A 22,073-nucleotide genomic window follows, 5' to 3' on the forward strand; every position below is an offset into this window, starting at 1 on the left:
ACTTTCACACACACCTCCTCTCCCGGGGATGTGTAGCTCATGTCCCGGGACGGTGTCCTCCTCAGCTCCCTGCTCCCTGTCTGCAGGTTAGCTTGTTAAGAGGAGGGGCTCGAGGTTGTCACTGCTCATCCACAGCAATGACTGAGGCTTGACTGTAGCCTGTTAGCTACCTCACCTACTTTTTTCCAACGGTGTTAAAGTCAAAGTGCCTGAGCTGCTGTTTAAATAAGGATGAAGAGCAGCAGTGATGCCTCTGCTGCTCTTCATCCACCCTGCTCCTCCCAGGCCCTTTCACCTCCTCCTCCTCCTCCATCTCCTCCTCCTCTTCATCGGTTTGTAGCCACCTGTCACCTTGGTAAGCATCCTGCTACATGTCAGAGGCATCCTGTCATAAACCACCTGCAGGTGCCACAAGCTTGCAGGAGGTTTGTTTACAGTATGTTCAGAAACTGCCTTAATTTACACTCTATTGTTGTGGACGATTAAAAACCTTCTTCCCAGCTGCTTTGTTAAATAGTTTTTGTAATATCACAACAGCACCATCTCTGTGCAGTGGTTCCCAAACAGAGGTTGGAGGACACTCTAAGGGCCAAGGGGGGAATCAGAGGGGTCACAAGCTTATCAGCCAAACCAGCTCTTCTGTCTCACAAGATCAAGTTTGAGAGAAAACATAAGAAATACATCCACAGCTTATACTTTTCCAGAAGTTTTGATATTCACTGACTCCTTCGGTGACTAGAACTTGCCACGAAGGGTAACGGTAGCAAGCTCTATAAGTTTAGTTTGAGTTGTAATATTTAATCACAGTTATATAGTAGCGTTTTGCTTTTGAAATGCAGAATGTATTTTTTTATTCCCTGATATAACTACAGGTAGGGTTGTTAAGTTGATGTTGATGTCTTTATCATATTTGTTGAAATCCTCTTCACGCCCTGGTATCAGTAAATAAAGCTGGTGTCTGTGTCACACACACGACCAATCAATTCATTCTGACCAAGTGAAATGATTGGTCGACCTGCCTGGCTGAAGTCGGACGCACGTTCATGTGTTTTGGGAGGTGTAGCATTCACAATACGGCTTCTGTGAGGGGGGTGGGATGTATCAGCTTTATGTTTTCAAAGTGTAGCCTGCTCTTGCCGGCTTTTCCGGGAGGACCAACCATAGCTTTAACTTGCCACCACTTCTAACCTGTAACCAGGGGGTCACATGCAGGCAGACTTTGTTTTTAAGGGTCCAAGAGAACAGGATGATGAGTGTGGTATTGATAAACGGGCGAGCCATTGTGTAAACACTCGGTGTCCTTGAAAGTTGTATTCACAAAGTATTCACTTTCTGTTTTGCAGGCAGCTCTGCCGAGGAGGGCCGACCCCACCGAGCCGAAAGCCATTTTTGAAAAGGTTGGATTTCACTTATATATTGTTCTTTTTTTGTTTGCTTCTTGCTACCAAAGAAGCTTTTCAGTCATTGTGAGATTTATGTTTTTTTTAAGGGGAGGGGGGTAAAATTCTAAAGCTCAGCGTCTGTCCTCTTGTCTGTTTTTCTCTTTATAGTACGCCAGTGTAAAGAAGAACGATGAGCACTTCATGTCGCCACAGGACTTTGTGGGCTGTTTCCTCCACGCCCACACAGACTCCCGGCTGTCGGAAGAGGCCACAGAGCTGCTGGCAGGAGTGATGGACCAGAAGAAAGATGGGTTGGTGCTCACACATTTCACTTTTAATGTAAAGTGATGTGATACTTCATATAAATTCAGATGCTGGTTCACTTTGAATTGTCACATAATTCTTGTCCACATAACCCTGCTATTGTAGGTCCTACTCTGCGCTTTTATCATCTTTCCTCTGTTAAATAATTTAAATCTCTGGCCACACAACCTTTATTACATTATATCTGATCTATATCTAACACAAAAAATGACAACAAACAAGCAAAACAAACAAGTAAAAATCTCTGGTGACTTTATGACTGTTTGCTTGTGGACTAAAGGCACAAAAAAACATCTTTATTAGTGTGAACAGGGCATCACAAGTGATGATGATAACTAATTTCTCACTAAATCGGACAAAAATAGCTGTAGGTTTTTTACAAAATGATAAAATTGTGAGAATCAACCAAAGAATGTCTTGTGAGGTTTGACGATAACCACTGTTTTGAAAATATTTCGGACAGAATTTGCTGATCTGACTCTCGGCCGAATCTCCCTTTATGCAACAAACTTCTCCCCTCTCATTAATATGAAGCCAACTATGACAGACTCCTATCAAAGCTTTGCATTATGTATCGCTTTGATCACGCATGGATACCTCTCTAGTGTTATTTTGCATTTTACAAACAAACCTCCAATTTAATCCTTTGGTGTAAAAAATGCACAGAGGGATGTTCATACCTGAATTATGTAGCAGAGACATCAAACCACTGAAGGCCCCTTTCAGGTGTTTCCTTCTTTGTAGATACACCCCCCGTTTCACACTTACTCCTCCCCCCATCCCCATCACCCCTGTTTTTTTTTAAACATTAATATGTATGTATTTAATGATACATAATGATGGGTAATAAAATGTGAGGGTAAGTCAAAAAGGAAAAAAAAATGCATTGCCATGGTAACCACCTGGGCTTCTTCAAAGAGCAAAGTGCACAGGCTGCGTAGTTTCATGTTATTACATCTGCTCTAAGGTGTGTGTGTGTGTGTGTGTGTGTGTGTGTGTGTGTGTGTGTGTGTGTGTGTGTGTGTGTGTGTGTGTGCAGAGAACAGCGAGAGGGAGTAGCGGGGGTTTTGGAATTGGAAAAAGAGAGAGCAAGGCATGCGCACGCACACACACACACATTAAAACACACACACATGCACTGTAATTGCCCATGCTATTCAGGAGCACTCCGTTGCATTGTGCAGCTCTGGAGCAGGATAAATGGTGGCCGTGGCATCAGGGTAAATCTATTAGGAACCCATGGCCCAGGCTTTGTATCTAAACCTCATTTTGGTTTTGTGGAGGGGAATAGAAATGATATGGGGGCAAAACAGGATATTTTTTGATCCCTGTTCTCCCAAATAATGTTTAGACCTTTGTTTAGATGTGATTCGTGTTTTCACAGTTGATGCTGTAAAGGCCTTATAATACACAGACTTTAATGTGGCATTTTTTTCCTGAAAATTGATGGATAATCTAAGTGATAAGACGAGGAAACGAGTGCAGGTGATTATTCCGTGGACCTGCGAACACAAAGCCAATAGATGTAGAAATAACAACAAACTAACGCATTGTTTTTCGAGGGCCAATCCAATGCAAAACTCATGAAAAGAAAAGGAAGCAAGAAAAAAACAAACCACTTAAATGGTTGCATTTTCCATCCGCCTCACTCGGTCTCATGCAAATATTTTTGTGAACAATAAGTGTTTGTTTTGCGATATGAGCGTAATATATTGGAAGCTTGTGTGCCTGCTGCTGTTTGTTTTTTTGTGCCAGGTATGGCTCCATTTCAGCGAGATGAGTCAGGGGTAATAGATATAACAGGAGGTGGCATGGGGTTCTTTTTCTGTTGGACTGCATCTGTGTGATAGAAGATTTACTTTGATGCCAGGGTGTAAACAGTGAAAATGCATTTGTCTGACTCCCTCTCCCATGGCTGTGTAAATCAGGGGGATATAGTGACAGTCGTAACAATCTGTTATGTGGAAATCACTTTCCTGCCTCTTACTCTCGCTGCCTCCAGTGAGACAGAGAAACAGACGTGATAGATAGATAAGTAAATACATAAAGAGAGAGAGAAAGAAAGAGAGTTGGGGCTGTGGAGGGTGCAGGGTTATTCAGGGATAAAATATTTTGTGTATTACAACTCGGTGTTAAAATGTTCCTCTTTTACGCCACTTATTTATTTCCTCTCTTGTTCACTTTCACTTTCTTTACATGCTCTCTCTCCCCTCGTCTCTTGTCTTCACTCTCACGTACCTGAATGCACTCTGCTTTCCCTCCATTTTGTCTCACACTGCCTACCTTTCTGCTTCTCTATTCCTTCTCCCCTGTGATATTTTGATAGAAGCATCTGTTCGAGTGTGAAAACACTTTTACCCATAGACTCTTGGAAGAAAAAAAAAACTTTGTTAAGGGAGCATGCTGGGTAAATAGCAGTCTGCAAGCTGCTGTGGGCATTCTGGACTCGAGGCTGGTGGGTGTCCACTTTTACAAACCGAACTGATCCCGGCATCTTGCACTCACCTGGGTGTGTGTATGTGTGTGTTTGTGCGTGTGTGTCTATGTACGAGCACGCTCTGGGCGGGTGGAAGGCTGTCGGTGACAATGCCAAGACGCCAGCGACAGGGGGATTATTGAAGTCACATCCAGGCCTGTCTCTCTCACCGTCAACAAAGGAGACAAGTCTTTTCTATCAGCCGGGCCAAAGCAACATGCATTTATGTTGCATGTAAACAATGTTTCCGAGCCCGGCTTTTGATTCAGGGCAGCGTATTAAGATGCCTGCTGGGAAGAGGCAGAGAGAGAGAGAGAGATAACAAACAAAAACAGAAGGAATGGAGGATGCAGTTGGGACAGGAGTCTCGGAGGCAGTTTAGATGGCGTTGTATTGGCGTCGTAACAGAAGCATCATTCAGCTGTCAGCCGAGGAAACACATGCTGGAATCGAGCCTTTGTTTATGTCTTGATGCGTGTCAGGGATATGTCTGTGTCTGTTGAAAGATTGAACAAAGTCCTGTGGAATTACACAAGCGCACGGTCTGCTGAGGAGACGCCACAGTGTCCCATCAGCCTGGTCTCCTGGAAGTTCATCTCGGGCTGCGCTCACGGATCGGGCGGCCCTGGACACGAGCCACGGCAGTTGATGGTTGGGAGATGCTGTCGGTTTGATTTGATTATTGAGCGTCTCGTCGGGGATGGGCCCGCTTGGCAAAAAAACGATGACTTCTCCCCCACCCCCCTCCCCCCTCCAGTGGTAATCATTTCGCAGCCGTCATGGCGCTGCTAATCAACCATCACAAGCTTCATCCCCGGCTACTGAGCTGTGTGTGTAAATGCTTGCGAGTAATGTGGAATGTTTCTCGTGTGTGTGTGATTTTGTGTGTGTGTGTGTGTGTGTGTGTTATAGAGATGCCCCCTGGAACTTGTCTGGAGTCCTCCGCTCTAAACCGTGGTCCAATTCCCCCCCCTTCCATGATCAACAGCCCGCTCAGTTACACTAATATGCTGATTATCCCTGTCTGGGAAAACACAGACGGGATGACCAGCGTGCATGTCAATGGATGAATGTAAAATGGAGTTTTGAATGATGTTTTTATTGCTCAGCGTTTAATTTGCGTATTTTTATTTTTTTTTTTCAAAATTCCCAAAATTCCCGAGCTTAACTTCCCGTGGAAAGTTTCCGGAAATTTACCGGAAAGTTTCCGCCCCTTTGCAATCCTACATGTGTCACAAAGGAATGGTCGTTATTGGAGAGTTTGAGAACACTCCAGCTGTGGTAGCAGCAATGGCATTGGCCTTGTTTTTCACAGTTCATCCACAGTCACAGCTGTGTGTCTTTGTGCCCTCTTTCACCTCCTTTGCTGTTAGCAGGAGCCTGCTCTTAATAACCAGCTGCATTGTTAATAAAACAATGAGTCTTCTAATTAAACCAACGACGCCACGGTATAGCTCACTTCTAGTCCTGTTTTCGTGTTCGTTTCTTTTTCTTTAACGTTTCAACTTCTTTGCAATCTATTGAGAAGCCAGTAATCTGAACAGTGCTTTTCATTCTTTAAGAGTGCCTTTCGTGTACTCAGCAATTACCACCCGTCTCTTGGTATTATTTCATAACCAATACTTTTTTTTCATGGCACAGCTCTTTCAGTCTCATATATGCCGTATTTTCTCTACATGCAAGTATAAAGATGCACATGAGCACCCACGTCCGAACCCAACACAGTCCTCGTCCAAACAAACATCTCGAAATGTCCTCAGTAGCATAATTAATTAAAGCAACAAGGAAACTGCAATCATTGCAACCACCCCCTTCCTCTACACACTCCCCCATTGGAAATTGAAATAGGTTTAATAAATGGATGCTCGGGGACTACTCATTAGCGCTGACCCCCTCCTGTAATTATCAGATCCATTTGTGAGATTCATAATGGACTTGTTGCGACTGCGATCCAGGACTTAAATAAAGGCGAGAGTGCGTGGTCCAGATCCCCACAGCAGGACTCTCCCGAGGGAGCGTGCAGCGTGTTCACACAATAGTGATGTTTATGATTGTTGTTATTTTTCTTTTTTTGTGACTATAGGGAAACAGGACACAACAACACAACACAGAACACAAAAAGTTGAAGTGGGATAAAGAGAAAACTGATCTGTAAACTCACAAATTGTGTTTGGGGATGAAAATGGTGTGAAAGTGTTGTATCACGATTATAGTGACCAAAGTAATCCTCAGTATTATAATGGTATTGCTACAATGTGCTGAAAATGTTCAACAAATGCGTGGAAATTTTTGTATAATATAGTACTGTATACCACCTGACAAATGTGCAACATTAATATTGAAGGCTTTAGCTTGCTAGAGAAGTCATCTCAGGTATATTGTGATAATGCTAATGTAGAGTAGATTTCAGATAAACACAAGTAATGATGTCACCTAATCACACTGGAAAATTCAGCAGAAGAAAGAAATAATCTGGTTCCAACTACAGTTTTGTCTCTAGCATCGTCTGGGAAGAATCCAAAGAAAAAACCTCACGCTGCACAGACACATGCAGCGGAACTGGAGGAGAGAAGTTTGATAACTCATTACGTTAAATGCAGAGGTTGACCTCAAATGTTGGAGAGTGAGGACAAAATATCAGATAAGTTGGCAAGAGCGGATGCTAGCAGATGCTGGCTATGGCCAGAGTGCTACCACCTCTCCTGCTGTTCCAGGCTCCCACCTGCCTGGTCCACCTGCACCTTTAAAGCAAACCTCCGACTTCGTCCACTTAGACAACTGAAATAGACACCGCCTGCTGCATCTTCAGCCACGTTCACGCTGCACCTGTGTCTTATAGACTTGTCAACTTTGGTTGATGCTGGACAGTGAGGAATTGAACCCCGGTATACCATTAAACTGGAAACCATACTTTTTTTCCCACCTTGCCTTCTGTTGACTTTTCCCACATTAACCTAATATTGTGTCCTGTTGATGCTGAATTGAATTATACAGTAATTTATGACTCCCAACTCCCTCCTTGCCTGTCTACTTGTTTAAAATGGCACACTGAAATATGAAACTTCATATTTAATCCTTTTTTCCCCCTTGCTGTTGTAAAGTTGGCCCTCTCTATACCAGCTGCCAGCTCAAACCGGGAACACACACTGAGCTCTTTAAAATGTTTTCTTTTCTCGCTGTCACACTCGATGAATTTATGACATTACATACGGAAGAACAGACGACCGACTAAAAGGAAGCTTGAATTGCATGTAGCGCAGATTGATAGGTTGTCTAAGTGTACTAGTGTTTTGGTTTAATGCAGTGTTAAAACTACTTGTTTTTTAAATTTGATATTTGATTATATTCTAGGTTAAGTCTTTACTCTGTACTGTTAAATGAAGATCAGTGACTCTGCTGCTGACATGTGTAACTGATTAAGTATTTATACAGCAAACGTGAAACTGAATACCACAGTAATAAATTAAATGACAGTATTTTAGAGTGTTTAACGGGCCTACGTATCCTCTTTCTCTCTGCCCTCCTCTCTTATTTCAGGTTGATCTCCTGTCAGGAGTTCGTGGTGCTCTGTGCCCCGGACCCCCTCTTCACGGTCGCCTTCCTTCTGTTTGATAAAGCAGGCAATGGAGCGACCACTTTTGGTGAGTAACTCCTACCTCTGATTTACTGAGTTAGTGAATTCCATTAACAATTTTAATTTACAAGTGATATCCTCCTTGAGAAATACAAACCTCAAAAACGAATGATCTGAGCATTTTACCCCTCCCTTTAAAATATTGCTCCTCTGTGCATTTCCTTTTCTTGGGTTTATGCAAAAACTAGGAAATTGATTTACGCAAAACTTTATGGGATTTGGGCCAAGAAAGAACCCATTCATTTTTTGGGCTGGATCCACACAAAAGGTCAGAAATGTTCATGTGATGATGAATTAGCCTCTGGGGGCAATTGCTAATATTTTGAGGGCTTCCTGTGTAGACAGAGTATATCTGGGCGAAGACTCCGCCTTCCGTTCTCCGTTCACTATTTACAGCCTTAATGGAACATTTCTCCACACAAACAGCGATACTCACTACTTACTTATATACTACTAAGGTGTTGGAAGTCCAAACGACATTTTGTCTGTTCTCTATCAACAGTAATTCGCATACGAATGCAGATAAATAAAATAGTTGGGGTTGAATTTGGAGAGGGTTACAGACTGTCTACCTGCGTGCAACCTAAGCCTGCTCAAATGTGCTCGGTCAACTAGAAACTACACCAGAAGAATTCCAGTCCCAAAATCTCAATCCTCGCCTACAGATTCTGCATATTCACATAGAGATTACATTTTTTACATATTCTTTGGGCCATTTCAGCAGGGAGTAATTCATGGATCTGAGTAACATTTAAGTTATGTCCTCACTCTTCTGGGAGTTAGTTTTTATGTCATCTATTTTCAGAAATTAGGATTACTCCATCTCCTCTTGTAAATTATAAGGGAAACCGTATTAGGGTGATATCCGTGTTCTTTTTGATTATTTAATAAAACACAAATCTCTCGGCCAGTTCTTATATTCAGGGTTTTAATGTGTGTCTCGGTCACTTGAGATGATCCTAACTAGAGATCTTAAATCAGGATGCAGTGGGACTAATGGTATTATGTAAACATAAAATTACAGTTCCGGTCTCAACACTGCATTTGTTTCTTTGTATTTGACATTTAACAGAGACTTTTTTTTAGCCTATCCAGTCCAAACAGAGCACAGAGTGTTCCTCTTTTAAGTGCCACTGGAAGTAGTTTGCATGCAACGTCCTCTTTTATTTGTGTGGGGGTCTGAACTCTGCTCGTCGTCTCTGTCATGGTCGCGTCCACAAACAAAAATACTTCAACTTGTCTGTAAAGAAAGTAAGGTTCAGGTTTGGATTTGGAGAGGGCTTGTGGAGATGAAGGTGGAGGAGGTTGGTGGGTAGCTCTACCTGTGTTTGTGTGTGCGTGTGCGTGTGTGTGTGTACATGATTGGCATCATTACTCTGATGCCTGGAAGCTCTAGAGTGAAAGGCAAAGACATGTGTACTCGTTGCTTATTTCACATTTGCCTAATTGATTTAAACAAGTCAAATGCCAGCCTTCTGTAGGTGTGCGAGGCGTCAGCACATTAGGCCTGATTTGAAATGCAGCGCACACGTCCCGCTCGCAAACAGGGAAGAGTAAGTGAATTTCATTTTAATTGTTGCTGTCGACAGGGCGCAAGATCATTGCTGATTATATATGCACATATGTAAATTTTCATATTTAAAAGGATCAATTAGAGTGACGTTGTCTTGGTGGCAATTAAAAGGTCCGCTGTTTTTCTGCGTCTCCCAAAGGTTAATGAATATCCCGATGCCTGTGCTCTATGAGACTCACACACAAGTGGAAAATTGCATTCAAAACATAACACACATCACGCACGCCATGCACAAACACTGACTGCAGTGTCTGCCACTTGCATCGGGATACCGTTTCGCGAAAAGCAAATAACTTGTGACTGAGATTATAGACTTGTCAAAGTTGCTTTATTGTGACACATTACAGAATTCGCCCTTTTTTTCCTCCTTTTCTCTCTATTTCTATTTGCCGTTCATTAGATTAAAGAACATAAAGAACTCGCCTCTTTACGACCTATTAAAAACATCGCTGCAGCGTAGGTTGCGTTAAAAGACCAGTTTGTTCTCCCATGCAATAAATGTCTGTGCTCTGATTTCTTTTTATTTAATTTTTCGGTAAAGCCATTTTAATTTGATAATAACCCGAGTAATTTCAGTTAAGCACAGGCGGCTCAGCGCTCTGAGTTTTTAGCACTTAAAAAACGAAATGCATAATTTGGTGGAATGCTGAGTTCATAAAAACGTTACGTGACATATGAAATGCAGTTGTGTCTCAGCCTGAAAAGACAAAAAAGAGAAAGAGAAAGAAAAAACTGAAAGAGGACTGAGTGTTGACAGGTCTATAAAAGCTGATGATATAAACGGCAGGCTGTGGACCGGCCTCTCCCTTAAAGAGTTAAAGGCTGTATATTTATTGCCTCATTAAAGTGTAAAAAAAAACAATAGCCGAGCTGTCTTTCTTCTGAAGGTAACTCTGAGCTGAGGTAAATATCACCTTTCTCTCTCTCCCTCCTTCCCCCCCTGTCTGTCTTGATAAAAAAGTTGTTTCTTTCCTCCTTTTCCTTTCTGCACTCATTCAGCGGCGGCTTGTTTGGTAATAAGAAACAGGTCACTCTATCGGTTTGTTTTTGTTTCTTTAGTAAGGCTGTAATTTAGGACTCATGTTCAGTGTCTCTCCACTCCACTGGCTGCAGAGGCTTAGAGGGTTCAGGGCAGAGGAACACGAGGGAGAAGGAACCACTTCTCCTCCTGAATGCAGAGCCGCGCTCGGCTCAAACCAGTTCGGCCAGGAGTCACTCAGGACGCTTTCATTCAAGATTTAGAGTCGAGCAAATTTCTCTCAGGGTGGAATCGTGTTCTGGAGATTGATGTTGACATTTGTCAGAATTAATCACATCCCCCCCCCCCCCCCCCCCCACACACACACCAAAATCAAATAATTGCTAATGTTCACCACAAGATAGGAAACACATGCAATTTGTTAAGACCCGACTCACAGGACTTTGTACCAGCAGATTTGAGGTTGAGAAGTTTTTTAATTGTGGTGAAAGTTTTATGCATAGTCAATGTAAAGTTATTTGCTTTAAAAGTGGGATTTATTGGGTAAACCCTAAACAAAACTATTCAATAATCATAATGAATTTGAATCAAAATGATTGCGTCACTGGTTGAATTTTCTGTATTTTAACACAGGAAATCATTGGTGGAAAGTGCATTGACTGAAGTATTGTTTATGATGTGCTTATACCTCAGTGGTTCCAGTTATACTTTATATTTATACTCTATTTCAGAGGGGAATATTCTACTTTAAAGCCACTATGTTCATTTGACACAGTTAATACTACAACAGTTACTTAGCTAATAGAAATTCCAAATGTCAAATTCACACACTCATACATCTTTTTTTTTCCATCGAGAGCCATAAATTATCCTCTGAGAAATCAATGAAAATATTGAAAATACACCCTGTCTCGCAATGTGAAAGAAAGAAAAAAAAATCTGGATCCACACTAAAATGTAATGGGTTCATCCCTGACGCATCCTTCCACCATAATTATAGGATGATACAATATGAGAAACAATATAAAATGTTAAAATTAGCTCCAGCCAGTCAAATTAAATCAGTGGCCCCTACTTCAGCATTAATGTATAAGTAATAACGCCATTATGTAATGTAACAAAATAACAATCACATGTTTATACATTGCATAAATGTACTTTTAAGTACATTTGGCTAATAATAGTACTGTACATTTAGCAATAATATGACAGTTTTGTTGCTACATTATCTGTATAGAAGATCTGACTTCTTTTTGTGCAGTGCAGTTCTTTTGAAATGCTGCCTCATAGCTGTTGCTCCTGTTATCATTTATTTAAGCAGATGTTTGTCTCTCTTTTTTTTTTAAATCTCCCCTGCAGAGGATAGGAAGCAGGTCTTCAGCCAGACCAGCATCCACCAGCACATCCCATTCCAGAGTTCATAGAGCTACACTTTGGAACGCAGAGGGACAAGCAGCTCGGCTACGGGGAGTTCACCCAGTTCCTCCTGGTAGGTTTTGTGCTGTTTACCTGTAGAGCTGGGGCGATAAAACAATATCAGTAATTATCACAGTGTGATTTTCATCAAGTCCAGTTTATATGAATGTATTACTAATGTATTGTGAAAGCACATAGAGGAGCTTTACATATAAAGATTCCACCTCAGATTTGTAAAGTGTTTTACTGTTTATCAAATGTTTGTCATTCTCTGCTCATAAAGAAGAGTTTAAAACCAAAACCTTCACTCAGGACCAAAATGTCCTTTTAAACTGAAAAGAAATAATGTGACATTTATCATGATGATTATCGATATCGACTGACATTTAGATTTTTATATCTATTCCGCCCACCTGATTCTCTCGTGTTATTATTTTCCAACTCTGCGGACATGAAATCCCATTCTTGTGTTTCCTCTTTAACCTTCTGCGTTTCATTCTTTGGCCTGTTTCTGTTGGATCTGTCTGACTGACAATCGGGGACAGTTAATAAATCTGAACCAACCAGTTTATGTGCCAGTAAACATTGCTTTATCCTCACATATTTAACTGGCTCCAACGCAGCCCTCCATATTGTCCCCATTACTCATTAATGAAACACTGAGGTTATATATATTTTGGAAATGTTCTGCATTTGTCTTTCATTAGCTGACGTACACCTAATCATAACCCTGCTCCACCTATTCTCCAGCAGGTACAGAGACAAAAAGTCCCTACCTCCATAAATAGTATCGCTGGAATATTCTTTGTGTGTTTGTGGCGTGTGAGCTATTTTCCAATATGATGTCTAGACTTAAATCATGCCCAAGCCAGGGAGAGGTGGTGGAGGGGGGGTGGGTGGGTGAGAGAGCCAGAGCTGTGCCAAGTTTGCATCCACACTCACCATGTATTTGAATGAGCTTTTTATATTACACTTAACTTAGACCAGATGGCTTACACACAGTGGGCAGCAGCGCATGGATATTGGGATATTGTTTATATGTATGTGTGTCCCTGTGTGTGTGCCTATAAATATGTGTGGATCTATATATGACTGTGTCTTACATATCTACTCTTTTCCGGATGTGTGAGCAGCGGCATAAAAGCCTTATGCAACTGTGTTTGTGTCAGTGTTTATACGTTCTTCTTTTTATCCTTTGTGTGTGTGTGTGTGTGTGTGTGTGTGTGTGTGTGTGTGTGTGTGTGTGTGTGTGTTTGCGCGTGCACGAGTGTAATTGTGTGGCGTTGTGGCCAGTAGATGCTGTACTTTGCATTGACAGCGTGCCCAGTTCTCTCTCAGTCAGTCACTCCGTGGTTTCCAGCTCTTCACAGCGGCAGGCCAGCAGCCAGCCGCTCTCATTGCTCAACTATGAAATGCACATTTCCTGCTTACGCTTTCTGCATTTGATCATTTTTCATAGCTTTTTGATTCATGCCTTAATAAATGGCAGAAGTTATTATACATTTCTGACGTGACGCCTCTCTTTGTAGGTAGGCGATGTTCCACAGAGAGTTTGTTTTTTGCACTCTATCTTTTACTACCTTTATATCTTTACTTTTACATTGTAAAATATCACACAGGATAGGTTTAATGATGTTGTGGGCTCTAATAAATTAAGTCACATTAATGTCTGGCTGCAATTAAGTAAAATCCAGGTATTGGCAGTTCACTCCTATAGCTTGTTATCAGTGAGTAAAGTGATTGATGACAAGGCAATTAGGATAGTCACAGAAACATTTCCTGAAGCAGAGTTTAAACCTGTGCAATTACCACATACCTTATGCCTGCACTACTACACAATGATGTTATGATACCCTTGTTAAGCATTTCTAAATGTCAGCCTTAAAGAAAACTACACTGTGCAGCTATAGAAGTTCTCAGAAAGTGGTTCAAACCAACCCGCACATCAAATTTCTGAATATTTCTCACTTATTTTTGTAATTTCCTATCACCCGACTTCTTTCCCCCCCAGGAATGTTCCCATCCGTTATATCCTCCTCTTCCTTCCGTACATGCATGTGTTTATTGTGTTTTTTTTCTACCATTGTAACCACGCCGCTGCCAGATGCTCACAAGATGGGATTATCGGGGAAAACGTTTGCACCGCATATTTCTCACAAGGGCTCTCTCTGGCCAATTACTGCCTTGATGGAAGCCAGAGATTCTCACCAATTACATGCATTTTTCTCGTCTCGTGCGTGGAAGCCGGCCAAGGCTCGGCTCCGCATTGTCAGCGTGGTGTTGTCTCTGGCAGTGGTTTTACCGATGTCCAGAGAAGTGGCACACAGTGGCACACTTAAGCCAATATTATAAAGGCTGGCAAGTAAGGGGCTTGAATTACATGGAGGGGACACCACATGTCCCACTTCTTTCCTAAGTACTCAAAAAAAAAAAAAAAAAAAAGAAGCAAATTGTTGGCATTGCTGTGATTTTAAAAGTCCCAATTATATGTTGGACTCCCCCAAGAATCAGTGGGCAGCCCTTACCGTCACTGGGTCGAGGGCTCAGTGGCACACATGTAAATGGGCAGTTGTGCTTAAGCTTCTCCTTATAATAACTTTAGCCCCCCTGCTGATGAGAAGCAGAGATTGGAAAAGAGAGCGACCATCCTGCTCCGCTCGAATCTGTTGTTCGACTCTTGAAGAGAAAGGGGAAGAGGATCGCAGCCATTGAAAACAAACAGAGATGGCCTGTCATGCGTTTTTATTCTCGTCCGAGGACAATTAAAGCGAATGCCTCGGCGGTCTCTCGTTGGCTGTCCTAAGCCCCCAGCTTCAAGTCTCCCGCCTCACTCTCCTCCCAAATAAAAGCCTTACCCCTGAACCACTCATACAGTTGCAACAAGTTAAAGTTTTAGGAGCCTGAGACTATAAACTGCTCCATCCCCCGGACCACAGTTGTTTTGTTGATCTGTGTGGTTGCCGAGTGGCTTTTCAGACTTTTGACTTGTCCCAAAAAAAATGGGATCTAATTTTTTCATTTTTGTTCATTTACCGGTGGACGCAAACACACGGATGAATGTTTACCCTGGTTTTTGCACACTGCACACAGGCAACCTCAAATAGTATCTTCACCTTGCTTTTCTTTTTGTTTTGACTTTACATATTCAGCTCTCCTCCTCCTCCTCCTCCTCCTCCTTTTCCCCTCTTTCCACTTTCTTTCTTGCCAAAGTGCTTTGACCTACTCACAACCGACCGGAGGACTGAGTCACGACACTCAGGATGCTGACACCAAAATATCTCACCTTATTTACTTTGGAAGTGTTTACGTGTGTCAGTCCCTCTTCGTTTCCTTGCCTTCCACTCGCTCATGCACTCCCTGGAGCCCCCCCCCCCCCCCCCGCTGTGCTCATAGGTGATACTGACACATGACTGCTACATTTGCTGTTTTCGCAAATCTGGCTCTTTTGTTGCAATGTCTATTCTTACTCCCCTCCGGTCTCCATTCAGCTTTGTGTGAATGTCACTCTTCCCCAGTCGTCTCTCCTGGGCGCCATGAATTTAGAGTTCGATCAGTTATGCTGTCAGTGGAATTCAGCACAACAATAAGTCATAGTCTCACAGGGTTTTGTGTTGAAGTAATACCTCTTTTTTGAGTTGCATTTATGACAATAACATCTGAATCAATCATTTGAATAATGAAATGCATGTTCAAGATTAAACTGTGGTTTTTGTCCCACACATGCAGCTTGTAAAAATAATGTCCAGTCCTTCTGATAAAGTAATGATAATTTATTTTGAACTGAAAACTCATTGTACAAATCCTTACCAGCCGATACTAATACATGATATTTAAAAAAGTTCCCCTGACATGATTCATCAGTTTTCAATGTGTTCCTGTTGGATTTATTTAGGATATTTATGGTTATGTGTATAATAAATCGGCTTAATTTAGAAGGATGTTGCTGTTTTTACTGAAATATTTTTATATTAATGCATATACACCATTAATAATAAATCTACTAATAATGTATCAATTAAGCAATTCATAATTTAGTCTTTAAAATGAGAAAGAATGTGTAAATGTCTGTAAAAATTCCTCATCAGACAAGTTGACATATTCAGATTGACTTCAATCAACAGTGCGAAACCCAAAGATATTCCGTTAAGTATATTGATATAAAATATAAAAATATGAGAATAAAAGAAAACCTAGAAATCCAATTTAATGAATTTTTTTTCGACTGAAAAAAATGGTTAAAAAGATCAATTGAATATGAAAACTGTTGCAGATCAATTTCCTGTCAATTAACTAATCATTTCAGCTCTTTGTGTATGTTGGAAATGACAATAGAGAATAACGACAGAAGCCCCCTTGTTACATTGATTTAACATGTATACAACTCAAATGTTCTGAGGAGTGAGTCATCCGGGCCTTTTGTATTGTGTTGCCCTTTGTCACAAGCGTTGTACACAGAAACACAATACCCTGGTGATTTTTTATTTGCCGTGTTGCTTTCTTGACCTAAAGGCCATAATTCACTTCAGGTGAGTCAACAGCCGAATCAACCGGTCAGCGCTCGTTGTCCTTGATGCTCACGGCCGTGTTTCTCAATGACTCTTTGTGGATTATTATTCTTTTGCTGTGACAGAGTGTCTCGCTGTAAGACACAGAGAGAGAGAGCCTCGGTGGCAGCGGTTTGTTTACCGCCTCTCTCTGTAGACTTGTGGTTGCAGGTACCGATAATGGCTGCTAATTTCAAAGGCCTTGTGGGATCCGTCCCCACCACAGCCTGCTGCTGTCCCCGCGGACCTTTGTGTGTACGCGTGCGCAAGAAGAGCGACAAAGTGAGCAGTTGGGTGATTAGCCGTCTTTTTTCCTGTGCGTGCACGTCTGTGTGTGTGTGTGTGTGTGTGTTTCTCCCCCAAATGGGCTTAATAGGGATTTTGGGATGGTGTGAAAAGCCCAAGTGACGCCTCACAGTAGGCAAACCACTGTAGGGGCGAGAAGACAAGGCTGAAGCCAAACTCTGGCTCCACGTAACTGAACAAGAGGGGGGGGGGGGACGGTACCAGGGGGCCCATCAAAGTAAATGCATGTGTTTTTAAACATATGTGTTTATGCGTGTGAGCTTATGTGGATTTTAATTTATGAAGGCAACATAAAGAGGTGTATTACCCACATGTGTGTGCAATAATATTCATTTTAACAGTATGATCTAACACCTCCACTCGCCCTCCTTTCTTCTCTCCTCTCCCTCCTCACAGGAGATGCCGACAGGCTTTTCTCCAGCGGGACCAAGTCCACAGCGGCTCCATCTCAGCCCCTTGACTTCAGCGACATCATGGTCACCGTCCGGCCACACATGCTCACGCCCTTCGTGGAGGAATGCCTCGTGGCGGTGGGTTTTTCTGCTCTGTGGTGTCTCTCATATCTAATTGTTTCACTGAGCCCAAAAGTCAGAGTGGTTTGAAATTGTGGTCATAGGTGTGATGTCTTATCATTATATGCTCATGCAAATTGCACTTTTTTTAGGACACTTTATTGCTCTAATCATTTAATTTAACATATTAACTATATTCTGAGCCATGATACAGGTGGAGGTATTCTTAACTCTCTGGACGATATTGTGATGCAGTGAATTATCTACAAAATCTTTGACCGAATAAATCTGACATAATGCCCAAATTAAACAATATTTCATAAAGAGCACCTTTGCATGCATCTATATTTGCGAACGATTTCCTTGTTAAATTCAGATATCAAGCCTGACATGACTGCAAAGAGGCTGGACTGTTTTCCTCCTTCTCCCTCCTTCCTTTATTTTCTTTTCTCTTCCCTACATTCGCTTCTTTCTTTCACACTCCCACAACCAAACACCGTGGCTTTCCCTCCAGCTGTCTTTCTCTCATGTCGTCCGCTGCCTCTTTTACCTTTTTTCTGTCGCCTCTCATCCGCCCTCTCTCTCTCTTCTCTCTTCCTTTCATTTTTTCCCTTCTCTCTCTCCCTCCCTCCCCCATGTCTCTGTCTCTCTCCCAACATGTCATTAAGTCTAACCTCTCTGGCACTGTCAAAGCCAAGCAGGCCGGCTGAATGGGGAGATAGAGACAGAGATAGATGGAGACTGGAGCTTTACAGTCCATCATCTTGGCCTGTGTGTTTGTGCGTGAGCGGCTGTGCATGTGTACTCTATTTGTTTTGAACTCTGAGATGTTTGTCTTTTTTTGTGTCTTGTCTTCCCTTTGTGTGTGTTAGTGTTTTTTTCGCTGCACGTGTGTGTGTGTGTGTGTGTCTGCGTTGCGTGTTCCATGTCTTGCCCCATTTCATAAACACCTTGTAGACTCTGTCATTTTCTCCACTGTGTTTACCTCACCGACCAGACATCTTGGTGTGCAGTTAGTAAACTCTCTCACACACACGTGCATACACACACACATATCACACAAAAATCACTGCAGATACATGAAAGGCGGTTTCATGGCAGCAACACAAACAGTGAAATGTTAACCTTTAATTCACTCACCAAACAAACAACCAAATAATCAGCGCCACACTCTTTCCCCCAAAATATTCTTCGCCTCTCCCCGTCTATGAAAGACTTTGTTGGATTTTGTAGGAAGATCCATGTCTATAGTCTCATAGATATGAACCCATACAGAAGTATCTCTCTGTTAGGGCAATTTCACCCAAGACAGAGCTTCCCTCCCATGTTGCAATCACAGGAAAAACCAAGGCAACCCTCCTGCGGGTGTCTGTAAAGCAAACAGTGCCATCTAGTGAAAGGAAGCTCAACATTTCCAATTGAAATCAACAGCAAAGCCCCCAAGGCTCATCTGATACTCTGGCCTTAACTTCCCAACATTCAGGGAACATAGTCGAACACACACATAACTATACAAGCAGTGGTTAGAGTTGCCTCGCTCAGGGTTTAGGAACCTGGCCTGATAAAGATGGGATCCTGGTTCTCATAAAAGAGTCTGTGGGCAGGCTGGAATGTCCTCGAGAGCCCAGCGTCTATTTTTAATCTGTTACCTTTTGTCTATTTTCTGTTCTTTTACCACTTCCTTCACCTCATAAAGACAGTTAATTAAACTCCCTGAGACGATGCAACTTGTGATGGAAAAAGCAGCGGTGGAAGCAGGTTTACTGGTGGTTTGCTGGTGTCAATGTTGACTTTTTTTTTGTTCCTCCATTACAATCTAGATACAGTACATCCCTCAATCATTTATTCTACTTGCACCACAACTGTGTTTATGGATATATATATATATATATATATATATATGCTACCCAGTTGCCTGTTAAACTGCTCCTCTTCTTCCTTATCCAGGTTGCAGGAGGCAGCACATCTCATCACGTCAGCTTCTCCTACTTCACTGGCTTCAACTCGCTGCTCAACAACATGGAGCTTGTCAGGAAGATCTACAGCACCCTGGCTGGCCACCGCAGAGATGTTGAAGTCACCAAAGGTAAATTTCGAAAAACTCACGTACGAGTATTTAAGAATGTACACACATGCGGTGATGTTTTCTACATGTGTGCAGTGCAAGAGGATGCACAGAATACAGGACAACCGTAATAAAACAGATATGAGCATACAATTTTAACGTGTTCACTCATACTGGACTCCGAGCAACACTGAAAGTATTTTCCAGATAATGTATTTACATGTGTGTTTGTGTTTGTGTGTGTGCTGAAATGAGGGTGGAAACTTTGTTTTTGTGTGGTTTTCTTCCTTCCCGCTGGCATTTAAATGGGCAGGCTGGATCCAACCCAGCACACGTACTGCATTCCCACAATCCCTGATGGTGCCTGTCTTGTCTTTTAGACATCCTGGCACTGATCTGCGGAACACGTTGTATGTCTTTGGTTGTCTTTGGTTGATAGTGATTCTTCAAAAAACTAAGGAACATCTGATTGGTCAGAGCGATGTGCTCACTTTTGAGGCCGTTTTAACATCCTGTAGATCAAGTGAAGCTTCAGTACCTTATCATCTGAATTATTGCAGGGGAAATGTTTTATTTTGTTATGCAATGATGGATTTAAAGTGTTTCTCTTTCTCCCATCGTTAGTTTCTTTAAATCCTTATCTTGCTCACTTGCTTGCCACACTCTCATTCCTCTCCTCAGTACTAAGGAATGGTCCCAGTTGGCTCTCTCCATCATCGTCTCTTTCTGCTGAGTTGGTCGTCTTTAAGAAACCCTTCTGACCTCTCTCCCCTTAGCCTAGGGCCACTAGTGGAGCCTTATGATGCTATCTGAAGCCTTATCAGGGGTGTGGACCATAACTGACCCAGACCAAGAGCCCATGCGCTGCCGGGCTGTTCCCACCATGGCCACACCAAGGCTGGGCTTGGCTCGACCAGTGGTGGCCCGTAGCCAGCCAGACCTCCGCAGCCACCACCCATTCACCCTCCACTGACCAAGTCATTAAGGTCTCCTCTGGGACTCGGCTCCCTGCACTACTAATGGCCCACAAATACACTCTGTCACACGCCTGTATGTAACAATTGTATGCGTATTTTGTATCACACGCTTCCCCAGCATTTCTCACATACAGTCAAGCATCCAAATACATTAACACAGCCAAGCATGCACACATGCGTAATAATCCTGATGGATTCCATGTGTGCAACAAGGCCACTGTTTTGCCTTGGGGATGCCGTTACAGTGCTCAACGCCTACTCCAGAAGTTTGTGCACAAGTGTGTAAGTGTTTGTGTGCATGCATGTACTGGAGGCATTTACAGTACACACTCTTCATTGAGTGAGCAGTGACCAAAAGGCACATCTTTGTAACAGGTTAAAATCAGTTGGAGCATTTGTAGTTGGAGACAGAACCCATGATAAGTGAGACAGATTCACTTCTGTTTATCTTTAAATGTAGATGTAATTAATCATGTTTTTGCTTGTAGGGTTCTTTGACAGTTTTACAATCTCAGGTTGTTTTTTGCATCTGTAAGTTTTACCTTTGCTAGTAGTATATAGCTTCAGGGATGGCAGTGCCAGTCAGTCGTCAAAAAAAAATTCTAAGATTTCTTTTTGGGCATTTTAGCCTCTATTGATGGGACAGCATTAGTGTGGAGAAAGAGTGGGGAGGACATGCCACAAAGGGCCGTGTTGAAACCGAACCTGCAGCTGCTGCAGGACGGCTCAAGCTAGCTCACCTGGTAAAGTGGGCACCCCAACGATGCATTTGAATCACTTTGGTGAGCATATGACCGTTCATCTCGTGCCAACATAAGTTCCTAAGTTTCTAGCTGTCCAGGGTCCTGTACTTTGGTTTTTGGTCAAGAACCGGCAAGGACTATAATGTTCCGATCAGCCTTGGCTGTACTCAGTTTTGTTTTTAGTGGATTTATGTGCCGAGAACACGGTATCTGACAACGTGGTGAGAATGGAGTTTGTTCATTGGTGCACAGTTTGCACCTGCATGAAGCTGCCTGGACCAAACATAGACAAGCTATACTGCATGCTACCAGCCATGTCATATCAGACTTTAGGGTTAGAGTTGAAACCCAATGCTTGTTTCAGTTATTTAATTACTATATTTTCTGTAGTAGAATAAAGTGTGTGTGTGTGTGTGTGTGTGTGTGTGTGTGTGTGTGTGTGTGTGTGTGTATGTGTGTGTGTGTGTGTGTGTGTGTGTGTGTGTGTGTGTGTATGTGTGGTGACTACAGGCTAGAGATAGACAGGTTATCAGCATTGTGATCTGTGATTTCCCCAGACAGAACCCTCTGTCTATGTCTGAGTGTGTAAGTATGTGTGTGTGTCTGCGAGTGTGTGTATTCTTGTGTGACTATGCTCTCTGAGATGCTTCTGAGCATTACCTGCATGTACCCATGGATATGTGTGTGTGAGAGTGTGTGAGAGCGGGAAGGAGACAGAGAGCATGCCTCAGGGGTAAGCTGAGCCTCGGCGGGGTGAATGGCTCCAGTGTAGGGCGACTGTCACAACTCCAGCCTGCTGCTCTTTGAATAAAGCAGGTCAAACAATGCTGACTCCTGCACTGTAAGCCAGCCTACAGTCAACCTGTTCTTTATTCCACCAACAATAGAGCAGGTTTTAGGTTACTGCATTCTAAAGCTGCCCCAAAGACCTCATGTAATCCATAACTGAGTTTTCTGTAAATTTTCTTGAATTGAACATGCTTTGACAATTCTCACTTGTAAGTCACAACCAGGTTACAGAGGGAAGTATGGTTGAGTGACAGAACCTGAGAAAAAACTTCCACATTAAAGCTTCAACACTTAAAACAGCTGCTGTTAATGGTTTATATATCACAGTCGACTAAAAGGAGCAACATGATGCA

At 42.4% G+C, this 22,073-nt stretch overlaps 1 protein-coding gene across 1 annotated transcript in view; it reads left to right on the forward strand.

The window, feature by feature from the left end:
• LOC133026443 (electrogenic aspartate/glutamate antiporter SLC25A13, mitochondrial) overlaps positions 1–22,073 on the forward strand; it is a 63,982-nt gene that overhangs the window by 16,568 nt on the left and 25,341 nt on the right. Inside the window, 8 exon segments of the mRNA XM_061093336.1 lie at positions 1,309–1,397; positions 1,551–1,693; positions 7,720–7,823; positions 11,728–11,778; positions 11,781–11,871; positions 17,031–17,088; positions 17,090–17,164; positions 19,094–19,232. Of these exon segments, the coding sequence (XP_060949319.1) occupies positions 1,309–1,397; positions 1,551–1,693; positions 7,720–7,823; positions 11,728–11,778; positions 11,781–11,871; positions 17,031–17,088; positions 17,090–17,164; positions 19,094–19,232 (750 nt within the window).

The sequence above is a fragment of the Limanda limanda genome, chromosome 19 (assembly GCF_963576545.1).
Source record: "Limanda limanda chromosome 19, fLimLim1.1, whole genome shotgun sequence".
NCBI classification, from domain to species: Eukaryota; Metazoa; Chordata; class Actinopteri; order Pleuronectiformes; family Pleuronectidae; genus Limanda; species Limanda limanda.